This window comes from Salarias fasciatus, chromosome 19, assembly GCF_902148845.1.
Source record: "Salarias fasciatus chromosome 19, fSalaFa1.1, whole genome shotgun sequence".
Classification (NCBI taxonomy): domain Eukaryota; kingdom Metazoa; phylum Chordata; class Actinopteri; order Blenniiformes; family Blenniidae; genus Salarias; species Salarias fasciatus.
The window spans coordinates 22,069,814-22,089,181 of NC_043763.1; the positions used below are offsets into that span (position 1 = coordinate 22,069,814).

A 19,368-nucleotide genomic window follows, 5' to 3' on the forward strand; every position below is an offset into this window, starting at 1 on the left:
TCATTCCTCAGGCAACGTGCAACTTAAAAGCTGTCCAAATGTATGGCGCAAGGCATACTGAATGACGGTTTGCAGGTGTGCAACAAATGAAACAAAACCCGCTAAAACTCACACACACAAGAAAATAAACAAAGGCATACATGACATAACTGGCAGTTAAACATGGTTACTGGGTTTTCTCTTACCATTTAAGAAATGAAACTGCATTTGAGGAAGTCGTGACTCAAACACATTTTGAGTTTAGATAAATGGATAAAGTATATCTTTAGTTGTGCTAATAAAACATACTGTAAAAGCACTCTCACAGCTAAAGTTGTCAGACGGCATCATCCAGTTAAAACCGACCTTACAATATTCAAAGTAAAAAGTCATATGAATATTAGGAAGAAATATTCAATGTGGAATAAAATCAAAATTCCAAAAGCATTCTGTGAATATCTGTGTATTCAAAAACTCCAGAGCAATATCAGTTCATTTGATGACAATGTGCAAATGTTCACACACTGTGTTGTTAGAGCGCTTCACCAGACACAGCTGGAAGAGGAAGAAGTTGCCAAACTGTATGAAATAGGAGTTATATTGCCTAATAATCACTATGTATAATAGCTGACAAATGAATAAAACTGCATTGAATCAAATTCTATCAATTATATAATGAAGCAAGATCTGCTCTGACATATTCTGAAGACAAACATCCTTCAAGTGAAACAGATTATCAGTTGGTCTTATGATGACATCCTGATGTGATCATGTGACTTCACCTTGTTCTAAAAGAGGGAAGTTTGCACCATTCAGCAGAGAGCAGCTCGTAAAGGGAACATGCTGGTCAAACTGCTGTATTTGTCACTTCTTTTACACTCAGGTGAGAGTCACAGTCACATTTCCAGAGCTTCCCTTCATGACACGAGATGATTCCACATGGTGAAACCTCTGTGTGCTCCAGGTCTGAGTGTCGTCGTTCTTCAGTCTGGAGATCAAACATCTCACCCGGGAGACAAAGTGACGCTGGACTGCCGGCTGGGCTCAGGGTCCAGCATGGGCAGCTACATCATGCTGTGGTACCGACAGAGCCACCACGGAGCCCAAATAGAGTTTCTTACAAAGGAGTATGATGAAACCACGGGCCGCTTTAAGCCACACTTCAATACAGACAAAACCAGCTTCTCTCTTCAAATCACCAAGCTGCTTCTCAACGACAGCAGCACCTACTACTGCGCTGCCAGGCACAGTGACACACACAGTCCAGGAAGTCATACAAATAAAGCGACAGAGGATGCACAGGAAGGAACTGTTCCCAGTTTAGTGTTCCCAAGACACTAAAAAAACATCAATCTTCGTACCATCATTTCAAGCATCTTCATAACAGGGAGAAAAATCAATCCATAAGCATAATTATGACTCTCAAGTCACACCTTCCATTGTGTTTGGATGTTCTATTTGTCCATCTTATGCCCCACAGTCCAAAAACACAATTAGTCTGCAGTGGTGGATATGATTGTGTGCAAAAATAAAGCATTTTCATTTGAAACATTGCTGTCTACAAACCACATATATGCACAACGATGTGCACATTATTAAAACAAATATGACTGAAGGTGATCATTATCGGTATCAGTGGAGCAAAAGTTTGTATTTAATATCGGAGAAACAATTTGCACAATATAGACACAAAAACTAGATAAAGTCTTATTTCGATTACCATCATTGCCCAAGTTAAAAATAATTTGTGGAATATCAATACATATGATCAAACCTATCCATGTTTAGCATATTATCATGTCTCTTCAATCACTGTCAGCCAGATTACATTCACATTTGTTTTTGTTTGCTTCACGTTCATCTGTAGTTGCACCTCAGTGTCCACTAGGAGTCTGCTGCTGTGCAGAGAAACCAGTGAAAGGTGATGTTGGGAGGATCACACCGTCATTCAGACATTTGGATGGTCAAAGTTTTACATTTTCCCCCCTGACCTGCCACCTTAAAGTGGTGGGGGAGTTTGAGTGCCCGCGTGATCCCAGGAGCTATTTTGTCCGGGGCTCTATGCCCCTGGTACGGTCTCCAATGGCAAACAGGTCCTGGGTGACGGGCCAGACTCAGGGCAGGTCAACAGCCCTTATGAAGAAATTAAAATCTAGGTCACTGACGTTGCCCGGTATGGTGCAGCCGGGGCCCCATCCTGGAGCCCCATCCTGGAGCCAGGCCTGAGGTTGGGGCTCGTAAGCAAGCGCCCGGTGGCCGGGCCTTTGCCCACGAGGCCCGGTCGGGCTCAGTCCGAAGGGGCGACGTAGGCCAACCTTCCGGCGAACTCACCACCCGCCGAGGGAACCTTAGGGGCCGGATGCAATGTGAATTGGGAGGCAGCCGAAGACAGGGTGCCCGGCAGCCTGATCCTCGGACACAGAGACCAGCTCTAGGGACATGAAATGTCACCTTGTTGGGGGAGAAGGAGCCTGAGCTTGTGAGGGAGGTTGAGAGTTACCAGTCAGATATAGTCAGGCTCACTTCCACACAGAGCCTGGGTTCTGGAACCCATTCTCTCGAGAAGGGCTGGACTCTCCACTTCTCTGGCGTTGCTCGCGGTGAGAGGCGGCAGGCTGATGTGGATTTGCTTAAAGCCCCACAGCTCAGTCGCCATGTGTTTGAGTTCACCCAAGTGAACGAGAGGATTGCATCTCTGCGTCTTCGGGTCGGGGGTAGGTGCCTCACTGTTGTCTCGGCTTACGGGCCGAATGGCAGTGCAGAGTACCCAGCCTTCTTGGAGTCCCTGGGAGGGTTGCTGGACAGCGCGCCATCTGTGGACTCCATTGTTCTACTGGGGGACTTCAATGCCTACTTGGGCAGCAACAGTGGACCTGGAGGGGGGTGATTGGGACGCACGGCCTCTCTGATCTGAACCCGAGTGGTGTTCTGGTTTTGGACTTCTGTTCTAGCCACAGTTTGTCCATAACGAACGCCATGTTCTAGCACAGGGGTGTCCATAAGTGCACTTGGCACCAGTATATCCTGGGTCGGAGGTCAATGATCGACTGTTGTAATGTCAACTGACCTCCGGTCGCGCATTTTGGACACTGGGGTGAAGAGAGGAGTGTTGAAATGTTGTGGTGGCAACCCCCGAACCTGTTGGTGGACATCGGAAGTAAGGGATGCCGTCAAGCTGAAGAAGAAGTCCTATCGAGCCTTGTTGGCTCGTGGGACTCCAGAAACAGCTGACAGGTACCGGCAGGCCAAACGAACTGCAGCCCGAGTGGTTGTGGAGGCAAAAACTCGGGTCTGGTAGGAGTTTGGGGAGGCCATGGGGGAGGACTACCGGTCGACCTCAAAGAAATTCTTGCAAACCATCCAGCACCTCAGGAGGGGAAAGCAGGTCTCCACTAACATCGTTCACAGTAGAGGTGGGGAGCTCCTTACCTCAACTGGGGATATTAATGGACGGTGGAAGGAATACTTCAAGGACCTCCTCAATTTCGTCGCCACGTCTTCCGTGGAAGAAGCAGAGGCTGAGGTCTCAGAGGGGGACTCGTTCATCACCCAAGCTGAAGTCACCAAGGTGGTTGGTAAGCTCCTCGGTGGAAAGGCACTGGGGGTTGATGAAATTCGCCCTGAGAACCTTAAGTGTCTGGATGTGCAGGGACTGTCTTGGTTGATACGTCTCTGCAACATCGCGTGGCGGTCAGGGACGGTGCCCCTGGATTGGCAGACTGGGGTGGTGGTTTCCCTTTTTAAAAAGGGGGACCGGAGGATGTGCTCCAATTGTAGGGGGATCACACTCCTCAGCCTCCCTGTCTATTCCAGGGTACTGGAGAGGAGGAATCGACCGATAGTTGAACCTCGGATCCAGGACGAACAATGCAGTTTACGTCCTGGTCGCGGAACACTAGACCAGCTCTATACCCTCCACAGGGGTTTGTGGGAGTCTGCCCGACCAGTTCACATGTGTTTGTGGACTTGGAGAAGGCGTTTGATTGCGTCCCTCGTGGTGCTTTGTGGGGGGTGCTTCGGGAATACGGAGTACAGGGGCCCCTTGTTAAGGGCCGTCCGGTCTCTGTATGACCGGAGTAGGAGTCTGGTCTACATTGCCGGCAGTAAGTCGGACCTGTTCCCGGTGCATGTTGGACTCCAGCAGGGCTATCCTTTGTCACCAGTTCTGTTTATAATCTTTATGGACATAATTTCTAGGTGCAGCCAGGGGCCAGAGGGGGTCCGGTTTGGGGACCGCGGGATTTCTTCTTTGCTTTATGCAGATGATGTTGTCCTGTTGGCTCCATCGAACCTGAACCTGCAGCACGCGCTGGGGAGGTTTGCAGCTGAGTGTGAAGCGACAGGGATGAGGATCAGCACCTCCAAATCCGAGGCCATGGTCCTCGACTGAAAGAAGGTGGCTTACCCTCTCCAGAACTTGGCCAGTAGCTTTGCAGTGTTATGGAGGTACTGCCAGTCAATCCAGGTGCCCAGATTGTTCATTACTCTCTCCTGGATCTTCTCCTGGATCCTCTGGTAAGTCTGAGCCTCCAGCTGGAGAGACTTGTTGTGATTCTGGCCCAAGTGGCCCATGTGAAGGAGTTTAAGTATCTTGGGATCTTTTTCACGAGAGGGGGACGGATGGAGCATAAGATTGACCTAGGGTGACCACCCGTCCCGCATAGCGCGTGCAGAGTTTCAAGCCCATTTCACGCGTCCCGCAAATTGAGACCGCGTCCCGCATAATGAATGGTTGCTCTAAAAAAAATTCTGTCAGTTTTAAATTTTAAGTTTTCATTTGGTTCTTTAATTTGTTTAATGACAAATATTTAACAGATGTTTTTCTTTTTTTTTTTTTTTTTTCCCTTGTCCTGTTCGGTAGCTGGGGCGTGCAATATTGGATGATTGTAGCCTTTTACTATCCGAACAGATTTTAATATTAGCAGCAGGATGAGACTGAGTCTCCTCCTGCTGCTGCCTTTATTTAAAGCTGGCATCCGGCATGGCTACCGGACAGGACCGGGACGGAAACGCTCAGAGAGCAGGGACAGAAAGAGAGAAAGATAAAGAGAGGGAGAACGGAAGGGGGGGGGGGGGGGCACACAACCTATGTAGAAAGTCACAATACAAAACAGTGTTGTCGACGCACCACACGCAACCTAGAACAATCCCAAACCCCCAATCTAGACAACACCAAAACAGAGCCGACAACCAACACAGAAAATTACAGAACCATACATACATTTTTTTTTTTTTTTTTTTTTTTTTCCCCCCTTTTTTTCCAAACCATATTAGTGAACAGACCAGGCCACAAAAATAAAAGGAGGTGTAGGGGAGGAGGGAAATGCAAGGACACCACAAACCGTATTTTTTTTTTTTTTTTTTTTTGAATATAGCTAGTCGTAACTAGTAGTAAACTAGGGGCGTGCATCAAGAGAGGTCTGCTACAGATCACCATTAGTCTAACCACCACAAGAAGACAAGGTAACCCAGTATGTAAAGAGTGATTAAAGATCAACGTGATCATGTGAATATGATGGTGACAGTGATGGTGATAGTGATCATGCATATATGACCTCTGACCTCTGAGAAGGCCAGAAGCAGGCCAGAGAGGCCCTCAGAGCCCAGACAGCCGGCGGACATCACAGAGCCCGGATCCAAGCCGCCCCCCCAGGCAGACGCCCACGCTCCAGTCCAGAAACGGGGCAGAGGAAAGCCCCGGCCGGGGACCCCGGCAGTCCCGGGGCCCGGGCCCCGCGGAGCCATGACCGGCAGGAGCCGGTCCACCCCGGGCGCCGGACGCCCGGGGCGGGCAGGGCCGAGAGCCCAAGGCCCAAGAGCCCAGGAGCCAACCCCCCACCCAGGCGAAGGGCTATGACCCACCCGGGAGAACCAGCCCACACGGGCGGCTACCCACCCCGGGCCAGTACACCCCCCAGCGCTCCGGCCACGCACCCCGAGATCCAGGGCATCACCCCCCCCCCCCCACCCCACCCCACCCCCCCCCCCCCCACCCCACTCCACCCCACCCCCCCCCCCCCCCAACCCACCCCACCCCACCCCCCACCCCACGACCCCCACCCGGAACCCACCCCCCCGCCCGTCCCCCGCCCGGCCCACCCCTCCCACCCCCTGTCCTCTCCCGCCTCACTCCCCCCCCGCCCCAACCCAACACTCATACCCACTCACTCATACTGACACACACACACATGCACACACGCACACACACAACCACTCATCCCTAAACCAAACGCACACACACACACACTCACATTCCAACACACTCACACCCTCTCACGCACACGCTAACAAGCACGCGCACGCACACGCACATACACACAGACACACAGACACAGACACACAGACACACGCACGCACGCACGCACGCACGCACGCGCACACGCACACGCACACACACACACACACACACACACACACACACACACAGTCCATCCTACCCCAAACACACTCACATTCCCGCGTCATCCAACTGTCACATCCTGTGGGAGACACCCCCGGAAGGCAAGGGAACACCGAACCCCACATCCAGAACCCCCCGCCACCCACAACTGCCGCCCCCACCCCCCCACCCCCCCGCCGCAGACAGGTATGCACCCCCCTGAGCCAGCAGTCCCCCAAACCACAGCCGCTCCAAACCCCCGGCCTGTGGGGAAAACAACAGCCCCCCCCGCCCCACCCCCCACCAGAAGGAATCTGGAAACGGGGGCGCAGAAGACCCCATTGCCCTCCCTCCCCCCCCTCCGTCTCTTGAGTGTTGATGGGAGTATATGTTGTTTGCGATTAAAATTTGAGAAAACAGATGTTTTTCTGATACACATTACATTGCGGCTGACCTTGCACGTCGTCCCCAGAAAAGAGCTTCAAAATGCTGCTACGTGTCCTTTAACTGAGCATTTTATGCTGTGTGCGCATGTGTGCGTGTGTTCCATTACTAAAACCTTTATAAAGCCGTCAATACGGTGTTTCAAATTAACTGGTTTCCTTGCTAACTGGTGACTGACTTCCTTTAGCACTTCCTGCTGCTGCTGCTAGTAGCAGCAGATTTTGAAATCAGACTCATAAAAGGTCGGACACGGCTTTTTGTCTGGTTTTTAACATCTCAAAACGTCTCAAAACACCGGCTCCTCTCCGGTTTCGCGACACTCCTCCTCCGCTAGTTAGCTGCTGCATTCAGGTGACTGGAGCAAGCGGCGGAAAACTGAAACTCCATCATTCACATGAAGGCAGCGGAGACAGCTGGACTCAGGAGACACTCAGGAGACACTCAGGAGACATGTGAAGGAAGCGTGGACAGTTTGCACAAAGGAACGGCTCTCAGACAGCTGAGAACCGGCTCTCGTCGTTCACTTGAAAGAGCCGTTCAAACGAACGACTCGTTCATTGAACGTCGCAGCTCTACGAGGGGAGCACATGTGTTTCCTCCCGGTTCCATAGCTGCGGCGCACCAGCCTAATTTACCGGTATTTTTTTCAACGTGACAAATACAATGTGTGCCGTGACTGCGTGACAACACACCGAAATGCGTGACACTTCAGAGCCCTGCTGCTGCATTGTGTTGTCAGACATGAGAACGTCCACGGTCCGCATTTATAACAGCGCTCACAGACGTCTGCAGCTTTTTGCGTAGTTTAATGAGGCGAAGCGTACCAGCGTATTTTAATGTCAAATTGCGTACCTGCTAACGCAAAAAGCGTACAGGTTGGCAGGTCTGAAAGTGAGCCGACGTTTAGCGGTGCACACATATTTTATGCATTATGGTAAAAGCGAAACCGCAGCGCTCTGACAGTCAAGTGAGCCAACATGTTGTTTAGCGGTGCGCACATATTCTACGCATTACGGTAAAAGCAAAAACGACAAAAACGAGAGGATTGCAAAACAAACGTTAAGTGCCGCGGATCACACTCACCTTATTTATAATTAATAGAACACACATGAATACTGCTGATAAAAAACAAAACTGAACAACAAAGTAAATTAAGGAAAGCTTGTGCTAATGCTGATTTTCAGTCAATAGGTCAAATGAACTGGGAGATATTGAGATAAAATACTTTATTTCTCTTACAAATATTAATATAAAATTTTTGGAATATTTAAAGCTAAAACAAAGAGCTGTGTTTGAAAGAGACACTGAAGTAATGGGATTCACAGGTACTTTGGAGTAAATAAGTAAAATAACCTGCAAGCTATTGAGAAAAAAACTCTTTTTTTCATAGAAATATTAATAAAAATTATTAGAAACATTGCCAGAGCAAACAAAGAGGCGCGTCTGAACCAGACTGTGTAGTAATGTGATTCGCAAGCGATTTGGATTCAGTATGTCAAATAACCTGGGAGTTATTGAGCTAAAATACTGTATTTTTCATAAAAATATTAAAACAAATTATTGAAAATATCAAAAGCTAAAACAAAATGACGCGTCTGAATCAGACACTGTAGTAATGCGATTCACAAGTGATTTGGAATCAATAGGTCGGAGAACCTGGGAAAAGCAAAACACATTGAAAGCTAAGGGCTGAGGCCAAGGATGGCCTATTATGAGCATACAACAGCAATTAAATCTGTTAGGGGAACAAGGCAACAAGAATTAACATTAATATACCATCTAAAGTAAGATATGCTGGAACTTGGTATACCGGTATCAGTGAGTGAGTCTGCCTGCCGGGTGGGGGTGCCGTCCCACACTGTCCCTCAGAATCATACCCCTTGTCCCCCATTGGACTCATTAGCAGGTGGTCACCCGAGATTGACCTGCGCATCGGTGCAGCATCTGCAGTGATGCGGTCGTTGTATTGGTCCGTTGTCGTCAAGAAGGAGCTGAGCCAAAAGGCGAATCTCTCAATTTACCGGTCAATCTACATCCCCACCCTCACTTATGGTCATGAGCTTTGGATCATGACCAGAAGGACAAGATCACGGATACAGCAGCTGGAATGAGCTTCCTTCGTAGGGTGGCTGGGCGCTCCCTTAGAGATAGGGTGAGGAGCTCAGTCACCAGGGAGGAGCTCGGGAATGAGTCGACGAGAGAAAAGGTTCAAGAAATACATTTTGATAACCATGCCGTCCAAAATAAAAAGTGAAAGACGAAACAAATATTTCAAAAGCAGAGTGGGTTAATGAAAATAGAGGAATTTCCTTCATGTTTCATTGATGTGTTTTCATCACTGCAGAGATGAAACGTCCAGATAAGTCAGCAGGTGTTTTCATTCTTACGTTCTCAAAAATACTCAAACGGTTGTTTCCTGCAGTGTCTCCTCTGAGTTCCATTACTTCTTGTTGTTTAGTTCTGTGAGAATAAAAGCATGTGAGGTTATCACACACTGACCTCTGCAGGGCTCATGTGGGACTACACTGAAGAGTAGCTGTTCAAACAAACAAACCAATCGGCAAAAAATTCCCAGGGATGACACTAAGTCCACATTGTTGCCTTCATGTTGGGCATCCAATTAGTTTTTATTCAATTACTTTTAATATTATTATTGTAAATTGTAACGGAATCGATTAAATCCTGAACAGTGCTTTCTCCAGCTCATTGTCTTGTCCAGAGCTTCATCCTGAGCTGGGCTGCTGGAGTCAATCCCAGAGGGCAGGACACACCCTGGACAGGTCACCAGGCCATCACAGGACACACACCAACACACACAGAACCACCTCACCAAGACATCTCAGATGCATGCTGTTGGAGTGTGAGAGGAAACTGGACTCGCCAGAGGAAGTTAGATACTTTAAATTCCAACATCAAGGTATAAAATGTGTGATTTGTTTCACTCTGCAGGCTCAAATATAACGTCATGTCGACTCGTTCAGTGTGTTGTTTGGGCGACCAGATTTATAGCAGGTCAAACGACACAGTGACTGCATCAAGAAAACAGACGGAAAGAGATAAAGACGGCAGACAGAGTCATGATCACACCAGCAGCATCAGCCACGCCGATCTGATTGGATGAAAAGCTGTGACCAGCAGAGGCGTCACTTCCGCCGACAAGCAAACAAACAAACACAAACAAAGCGCACTTTTCTTTTCTTAGCAGTCACAGAAATAGCAGCGGCGAGGCGGCGGCCCCGGTCGGGCCTCCGTCAGCTCCAGCTGCACAGCAGCTCTCAGATGGAGGCTGAGATATGGAGGCAGGAGGGAGGAGGCAGAGAAAAACACTGGCAGGTTTTTGTGTGATGCTTTTTCACCGTGGGGACAGGGGGCCACGGTGATACAACCCCATAGAGCCGCCGTACAAAAACCTCCTGCCATTGAAACACACTGTGGAGACGGCTGCCTGCGGCATGGGACACTTTTGAGGAGCAGAAATCACGGATCTGAAGCCCGGCAGGATCGAAAGACACTTCAGACACTAAAACAAGTATTTTTGCAGAATGAAAAATAGTGTTTTTGTTACTTTTCATTCATCTGTGAAGCATTTGAGTGATTTGTTTATTTCGCCTGAGAAAGAATGCATAATGCGACTTTATAAAACTCAGTCTGTGTTGTTGAAATGTTTTCATCCCGTGGATTCTTGTAAAATCTTTGAACAGAACGATTGTGAAAACTTCAGGGACTTTTTAGCTGAGGACGAACTCAATGTGACACTGGAACTGAAGCTTACTTTGGAAAAGGAACAAAACTCACTGTTCTGGGTAAGTTGGACATCTTGCAGCTTCACATCACATTATTAGACTTAAAATAATTTTTGAATAAAAAATACTGGAATATAACGAAATATTGAACCGAGTGTGAACACTGTGACCAGCACTGAACCTGCTTACTTCGGGCAAGGAACCAAACTCACAGTTTTAGGTAAATATCTCACTTAAATTCTTAATATTCTCTTAATATTCTCAATCTAATAATGTTGCTTCCAACATCAAAGTTTCAGTAAAGATATTCTTTCAAAAACTCAGTGTTGTCAGTGAAGTTCACCTTTAACATGAACAAAACTGAGTTTTTAAAGACGCTGTTTGAGATTTCTTTGTGATTGTAAGTTTTACTAGAGACGTAAAAGGTCTACTTGAGGCATCTTTAAAGATAATTGTGATTAAAAAAGGGGTTTCATGCATGGTATTATTGCACTGTGACTACAACGAGGAAGCATACTTTGGAAAAGGCACAAAATTGACTGTTTTGGGTAAGTCTGATTCCTCAAAACGTCACATCGCTGCTCTAAACTGGACTTAAAACAGTGGAAACATTCGATTGATGTTCAAAAGATAAAACAAGTTAAAATATTGAACTGACTGAACACTGTGACCTTTTGGGAGAGAAACCAGAGTCACAGATTTATGTAAATATTTCACTTTAAACCTCCATTTTTAATCAAACAATGTCAGTCAGAACTCAAAAGCTTCAGTAAAAACTTTAGTTTCAGGCTCTGTAGTGGTGATTCAGTGTTTGCTTAGAAAAAGTGGAAAATAAGAATAATTCAAGAGAACATTACTTTTCTTTATAAAGGCTGAATGCTTTTTTAATGGTAAGAACATTGAAAACAGATTTACTTCGGTGTTAAGTAAGTCAGGATGAAACGGAGGTTTCATGCTCAGGATTTTTACACTGTGACAACGTTAACGAAGCGTACTTCGGACACGGAACAAAACTGACCGTTCTCGGTAAGTGAGGATGAACAAATGTAATATGATTTCTTTATCATTTAAATTCAGCTCAGTGTGTCTTAATCCATGAAGTTTGTTGAAGCAATTCAACCAAACTGTGATGAGACTGTGATTGAGAAAAAACCCAGCAGTCAGAACTTAATGTAGAAGCTGTGTGTTTTGAGCTCTGATCGTCTGCACTGTGACTCTGGTTATGAAGCTCACTTTGGTGGAGGAACAAAACTCACTGTTTTAGGTAAGAAACTCCTGCTGTCTCACTGGAAAATGAAGCTTTTCAAAGTGTGTATACAGCCTCACGTTTTGTAGATCTGTTATGCTATTGTTAAAAAGATGGAAGAAAATTCAAAAGAAAGGGGGCTGAAAAAGCAGCAGCGTGTCAGGCTGTTTTCAGCACTGATCGTCTGCACTGTGACTCTGGTTCCGATCAAGCTTACTTCGGTGGAGGAACAAAACTCACTGTTTTAGGTAAGACAAGTCAATGAAACATGGAGTCTATATGAAGAAAGCAATAAGAACTCAAAAGAAAAGCAGTGAATTTTGTGATCAGGACCCTAAATCTGGCAGTATCTTTACTGAAGCTCTGTAGAAAGTCTGCTGGCAGCTTTTTGCTCTGGAGCTTCGACTCTGTGTCAATTATGAAGCTTATTTCGGCCAAGGGACAAAACTGACTGTTCTCGGTAAGTAAGGCAACATTTCCTCTCATATATCCTTCACTTTACATATTTACAAGTCTTAACATGTTGAAAACAGGATGTGTGGTCATATTAAAGCTGTAAATGTAAACATTAGGCGGTCTGTTGAAGTCTAACTGAAGAATGAGAAAAGCTGAAAAAATTAAGTGAGACTTCAGGATTAAATCCCTTTGTTAATACAAATGTACACGAGACTCCAGATATTGACTATACATCCATCTGACATGACACAAATCTATATAATATCTGAAAAAGACAATAAAAGCTCTAATTTCTTCATCTGAATCCACAAAAACACATTGAAACATGCTCATTAAGAAAATAATGTTCCTCCAGCAGCTCAGAAAATATGCTGCAGATTGCTGTATTTGGAATGTATTGATTGAAAAAGGGATGTGAGAGCAGCATCTGGTGCAGTTTGAGTTCTGATCGTCTCCACTGTGACTCTACTGCTGCTGAAGCTTATTTTGGTGGAGGAACAAAGTTAACCGTTTTAGGTAAGATCCATGTTTTATGGTCAAATGTTCAACCAAATGTTTAGAATTAATCCGTCCACATGAGAATATTGTCTTGTAAAGTGACTGTAGTTGGAGCTGATATACGGAGGTCTTTTTGTTATGAGGCTCAAACTCTGTGTCAGTTCGAAGCTTATTTCGGCCAAGGGACAAAACTGACTGTTCTCGGTAAGTAAGAAACAAACATTTCTCCTGAGAAGTCCTTCAGACTGTTGATAGAAGTTTTAAGGAAACATGAAATTTGATTAGTTATAACAAAACATAAAGACGAGAACTGCTTTTATTTGCAGCATAGTTTCATGTGAGGTCTTTTTCTTGTGATGGTAACAGAGTAAAGAGTACATTTCTGCTTTAAGTGAGAAATAAACTGAAATTTATCTTTAAAAATCTACTGGCAAAAACACCTGTGGAGGATAAAAGTCAAGCAGGAAGATTTTTAAGAAAAACTGTCAATTCAGAAAAAAAAGAAGCAGTTGGTTTAATCTACACAGGAAACACATTTATTCAAGTCTTTATCAGACTTCTGTCACTTCAGTCACATGTTTAGGTTGCTGGAGAATGAAAATACAGAGAGACAAACAGAACTGTTAATGTGCAGTTGAATAAGTGAAGCTTCTAATAGTTCCAGGTTATGTTGTAGTTTGTATTCTTGGAAGTTCATGATCAACATGATTTCTTAGACTTTAATCTAATCTAATTGATAGAACTTAAATGGGTCATTTTGTTCAATTTAACATGAACAACAATCCTGTAATTCTTACTTTAAACAGTGACAAAAGCAGAAAGACCAGTCTGAAAATGTGTTTTTGTGATGAAAGTTTGAATTCTCGAAGCTCCAAATGAGTGAAATCTCAGCAGTTAACAGAAAATGTGAAGCTCAGTAGTTTTCCACACTGATCTTTTACAATGTGACGCTGGAAACACTGAGATCTACTTCGGTGAAGGCACAGGGCTCACTGTTGTCAGTCAGAAAGCTCTTCTACATTCCTGAAACTTCATGTGGGAATAATCTCACTGAGATCCTGTTAAATTCACTGAAAGGGCTTCACATGGCAAAGAGACAGACGCTGTTGAGTGGTTTCAAAGAGCCACAAAGAAAAAAAAAAGTGAAGAGGAAGCGTTTTTGTAACCGTTGAAAGTCTCTGTGTTCCTACTCTGAAGCTTTCTTTGGAGCTGGAACAAAACTCACAGTTTTAGGTAAGAAAACTTCAACTAAAACTGCCGATTTGAGATTTATATGTCACTTATTTGTGTGTTAAAACTGTCTGCAAAGTGAGCTAAGAGTGAAATTTTGGCTGAAACCGTTTTGGTTGAAACCTCTTGGCTTTACGCCCGGATTATTAATCTCACAGTCAGTTCTTATCATCTCTGTTGAGTACTGTGAACTTCCAGTCAGAAGCTTACTTTGGAGCTGGAACTAAACTCACAGTTTTAGGTAAGAAAACACACGTTTCTCAATTTCACAATTCTGACACTTAAAATACTAATAAATAATCTGAGTGTTTATAATTGCTGCAGTAATTCAGCTTTTATTGATTTTAAGGTCAAAAAGAAGCCTTAATCTGTCAGTTTATGCCAATAAAGTGCAGATTTGAGGAGGTCAAAGTGAGAAAAAGGTTTATTCTTTGTCAGAAACTGAGCGTAAAGTGTGTCAGCAGCGAGCGTGAGCAGTTTTTTCTGCAGCTGTGAATCAGTGTGAACAACTACGATCCAGCTTACTTTGGCAGCGGCACCAAACTCACAGTTCTGGGTAAGAAAGATGTGAAAATAAAACATGTTTACTCTTTATTTATGCAGGTAACTGAGGGAGAATAAACTCTCTAGTGGCTCCAGAGTTGTGAAAACTTGAGCGAACTGGATTGCAGAAAATTTTGCTTAAAAAAAAAATGAAAATCAAGCTAAATGATCTGTTCGAGGGCAAAATAGGTGAAATCCAGGTGTCATTTAAATTTGCATTATCTGGAGTTATTGTTGGATTTACGTGTTTCATGAAGATCCTGCTGAAATTGAGGAACAAAAGGTAAGATTTATTCAACCATACATTTAGTCACATATTTCAATATTCAACATTGATTTAAGCTCTTAGTAAATCATATATTCTTTTATGTATGAATGTTAACTTGAAAGAAATATAAAATCATGTTGAAATTTTCAAATACCTTCACTTACAGCATGTTAAATTTAAGAGAGACGAAGAAACTAACTCATCTTAATGTGTGGTGCTGAGAGAAAATAAAAAAAAGTCATGGTGAAACAGCTAAAACTTTGAAAACAGTGGGGGGAAAATTACTGTTACTTTTGTCATTAAAATAAACTAGAAAAACTTCATATGATTTTATATGAAACTTTTATTTGTTCTGTAATGGAAAAAAATAGTTTTAAAAAGAATCAATGTATTTTCTGATGGTTGGATTTCAGGATTACACAAAAAAATTGTCAAATTCTCCTAAACTTAAGGTCAATTATCTTTAAGTCGAACAAACTGCTAAAGCATCTAATTTAAAAAGCAGCATTTCAAGTCGTATCAGACAGAAAACTGTAAAAGTTTTACTTTGTGTGGGAAAAAAACGAATGAAGCAGGAGAAAACTGTTCATCAGTGGTGAACCAATGGTGTAAAACTCCTCAAAATGTGAAAAATGAGTGAAGTTCACTTACACTGATCAACTGAATCATCATAAAATGACTAAAAAATAAACCTAATTAGCAAATATTAAGCAGATACTTTGTCGTAAAACTTTGTTAGAAATAGTTAATCTATTGTCAAGTGGTCAGAAAAAAACTGCAGCTCATGTGGGATGTTTGAGGTCTTAAACAGTCCAGAAATATTGAAACTGGTGCAATGAAAAGATGTAGATGTAGATCTCCACTGATGCTTTGGAATGATTCCTCTAATCTACAAGACACTGTGGAAAAAAACAACATAAAAAAAAAGTAAGGAAAAGAGGTGAACCAGTGACAGCTGAACGACTCAAGCTCAAACTTCTGCAGAAGTTAAAGCAGGTTCTAATGGAAAAGTGAGGAAAACACTGCTGTGTTGGATTGTTTCTTCAGCAGGAGGTTCTACTGTTTGGTGGTTGTACTGTTGGAGAGGGAACAAAGCTAACCGTTCTTGATGAAACTCTACTTCCTGTGTGATTTCTTGCAGAAAAAGATCGCAACATCACTTTACCGACAGTTAAAATCCTTCGCCCCTCAAAGGCCGAAGAGACGAAGACAAAAAGGGAAAAGAAGAAGACGACGCTGGTGTGTGTGGCCTCGGATTTCTACCCGGACCATGTCAGCGTGTCCTGGGAATGCAGCGCGGGAAAATGTGACAAAGCTGCGACGGACAGCGCCGCCAAGCGGGTCGACGGTGGTAACTACAGGATCACCAGCAGGCTGAAGGTCCTCACAGAAATCTGGGAAAACCCCGAGAACACGTTCACCTGTCTCGTCTCTTTCTATCGTGGGGAAAATGACATCGTAGTCGAGAAAAAAATGATTCCTGGGGTCCCAGGTTTGTTGCTTTAAAACTGATAAAAATCTTTGAATCATTGTGGAAAAACATGTTCTCTAATCTGTTTTACTTTTCCCATCAGGTAACTCCACTGGAAACACGAGAGGTAAACACGCTGTTTTGTTTCTATAAATGTTTTCTACTCATTTATTGAGTCACATCACTGAAAAACTGAGGAAACACCAGCGAGAGCAACAACAACAACAAAAACCTTGAAGTTTCAACCTTTTACTGAGCAACTGACCATATATGGTCGCAGTTCTCATTCATTTAAAACTAATAACTAGTTGATGATAATTACAGAACAGGTGAATTTTCAGGCTCAATTTATATCAACACTGCGCGGAGACAGTGGAAATGAAACTTTTGGAAAATGCTCAGGCTCCGTCTTCATACGTATAGACGGAGGAAATGCTGCTGCTGCACATGAGCACCACGGCCGCAGTCAACAGATCAAATCCATCAGTATTTTAAAAACACTTCATGGAGCCAAAGTGCAGGAAAAAAGCATATTTGTTTTTGGATTCTTCAGCTTTCATTTGATATTTCAATGTTTCCCCCCCTCTGACAGTTTCCTCTGTGTGTCATTTCTTCTCCTTGAGCAGAAAACTATTTGATGATCACTCAAAAAGCCAAACTCTCCTACTGCGTCTTCATCGTGAAGAGCTGCGCCTACGGAGCCTTCGTGGGATTCGTCATGTGGAAACTTCAGGTTTGTGACTGTTCATCTCAAAACTCCTTCATCTTTCCTTCTTCTCGTCTTTCAAGCTGACATGAGATATAACGATCATATAAAGTCACTTTACAGGAAGAATTATTGTCAAAAACAGATTGAATGAAGCTTCATTTCCTCCCAGTCCAAAAACACACGTGTGAGGCGAACAAATGATTCTGAATTCCTGGACTTTGAGCTTCAGGATGAAGCAGAATAGAAAATGGATGGATGGTTTAAGTTCATGAGCAGACAGTTAAAGGATTTCTTGTCTGTTTTGTGCTTGTTGCAGGGTTCAAAGAGGAAACGCTGAGAGCAGAAGACGACCATCTGATGTCTGTACAGAAAGTCTGTCGTTTCTCAGCGTTGCAGAGCGATTCATGGACATAAAATAAGATCAATAAAAAGTTAAATGTTCTCCCTGTTATTTCTGCGCTTACAAGTCATCAACTGAAGGTTTTGACTTTTTACTGGTGTTTAATTTTGGTGTCAGGTGAAAAAAATGTCATTTTAAGACAAAAATTCAATATTTTAAGATTTGTGATATTTATAATATAATAGATGCAAAGAGAAGAACAAAAAATCAGTTTAAATGTTTCAGTTTATCAGCAGTAAATCTAAAATAAACATTTATCAGTATTTCTTTTTTTTTTTGTTTTCAATTTTTTTTTTAATGTACCTCTATAACTGAGTCAATCGGCTTCTGGTTTGATGGAAACAATTTTCTTCCTGACTTGAATGTTTTTTATACATCACCTGCTTTGTCTATGACTTTCTGCTTGATTTTCAACCATTCTGTTAATAAATGGAGCTTTTTCAACAAGTACTCTGAACATTTTGAGCCTTTTTTCCACCATCAAGTGAGATTTACTGCTTCATTTGTGAGAAAACCGCCTCTTTCTCCTCACATCGTAAAGAAAAGTCACAGCTCTTCACGGAGCTCGTCATATTTTCCAGCAGACAGATGTAAATGTCACAGGATGTGTGTGGCAACTCACACCTGATCAGCAGATAAGAACATGTAGGAGGTCTGAAAACAGTTTCATTTGAGAAATTCAGCATTTCTTCATTTTCTTATCAACTAAAAACTGTCTTGAACAGACTGAGTGAAGGTATCCTTTTCTCAATACGCAAATTCAAATTGAATTACAATCAGTGTTTTTTGGGGGGAAACAACACTTTGTATTGTATGATTCATTCATAGTGGATGACCAATAAACAATGAAACTGTTTCATGAGAGAAATGCCAAACAAATACAAAGTTCTACTTGTGTTCTTGCTTTTTGCACACTTTCCTCATCATATAAAACTGTCAGTAAATGTAAGTGAGAGATCCACCAGACGACAACAGGAAGTTCTCCTTCGCTCACAGCGGAAAGTGGAACCAGGTCATGAAACCCTGCAGAGGAGCAGGAGGGAGGATGTGGTCGCAGAGCAGCGAGAAACGACGGCGGCGCCACCTCCCACTTCACCACAGCTGCAGCTGCGTCTGCACCGAACCCGCACGGCTCTGCACGGCTCTGAGCAAACAGCTGGGAAAGCTGCTGGGCCTCATATGAGCATGTAGCAGCTGTTTGCTCCGATCTGGTGCAGGAATCTGATCATCGATGTTCAGCAGATACAGATACAAATGCAAACTGGCTGCAGGGTAATGAACAAGAAGTGAGTCTTTCTGGATGTTGTTTCCTCTATAAATTATCCTCAGATAAACACTACACTGTAAAAAAAAGTTTGTAAAAAATACAGTAAAAAACTGTCAAACAGCAACTGCAAAGCACCATCAATTCCAAAATTGAGCATCACCGTAGTAAATACACTGAATTTCTGTCAATCAAGATACAGTGCAGAACTGCAATTTTAAAATGTATAAAAAACTCACAATTTTACTGTGATTTTTTTTTTTCAAAGATTTGTAAAATTTATGAGGAAATCCCATAGACGAAAGTGGACAATAAATCTATAATCTGCAGTATTATTCAGGATAAATCACGGATTCCACAAATGTGTACATTTAAATTTACAGGAGAAAACTGTTAATCATTCAGCATAATATGCACCAGTGATTGTCAAATGGCCGCCCGTGGGCCGAACCGTCCAAAGTAGCATGCAGGCACGCACGCATGCACCCCCCGGGCCCGCAACCATACCCGCACCCAGCACCCGGTCCGGTCTGCGCGGTCCCCCCCCCCCATTTCGAGTGCTCAAAAAAAAGTAGCCCGACGCCAAACCTAACTGACGACCACTGATATACACTGTCATTTCTGCAGAAAAAAACATGTTCAAAATGTTGCTGATTTAAAGAAAAAGGATATTTCACAATGACATAATATCAGCTGTTGTTAATCAATGTTATTGATTGACTATTTGGAGCGCAAGTT

At 43.6% G+C, this 19,368-nt stretch overlaps 1 gene segment (V, D, J or C); it reads left to right on the plus strand.

Moving 5' to 3' along the window:
- The first annotated feature begins 782 nt into the window (after nucleotides 1–782).
- On the plus strand, nucleotides 783–17,816 carry LOC115407178 (T-cell receptor beta-2 chain C region-like). The segment is given in 7 exon segments: nucleotides 783–862; nucleotides 944–1,223; nucleotides 14,476–14,531; nucleotides 15,928–16,278; nucleotides 16,361–16,384; nucleotides 16,884–16,990; nucleotides 17,283–17,816. Coding segments are annotated over 7 exon segments (882 nt in total).
- Nucleotides 17,817–19,368: the final 1,552 nt, after the last annotated feature.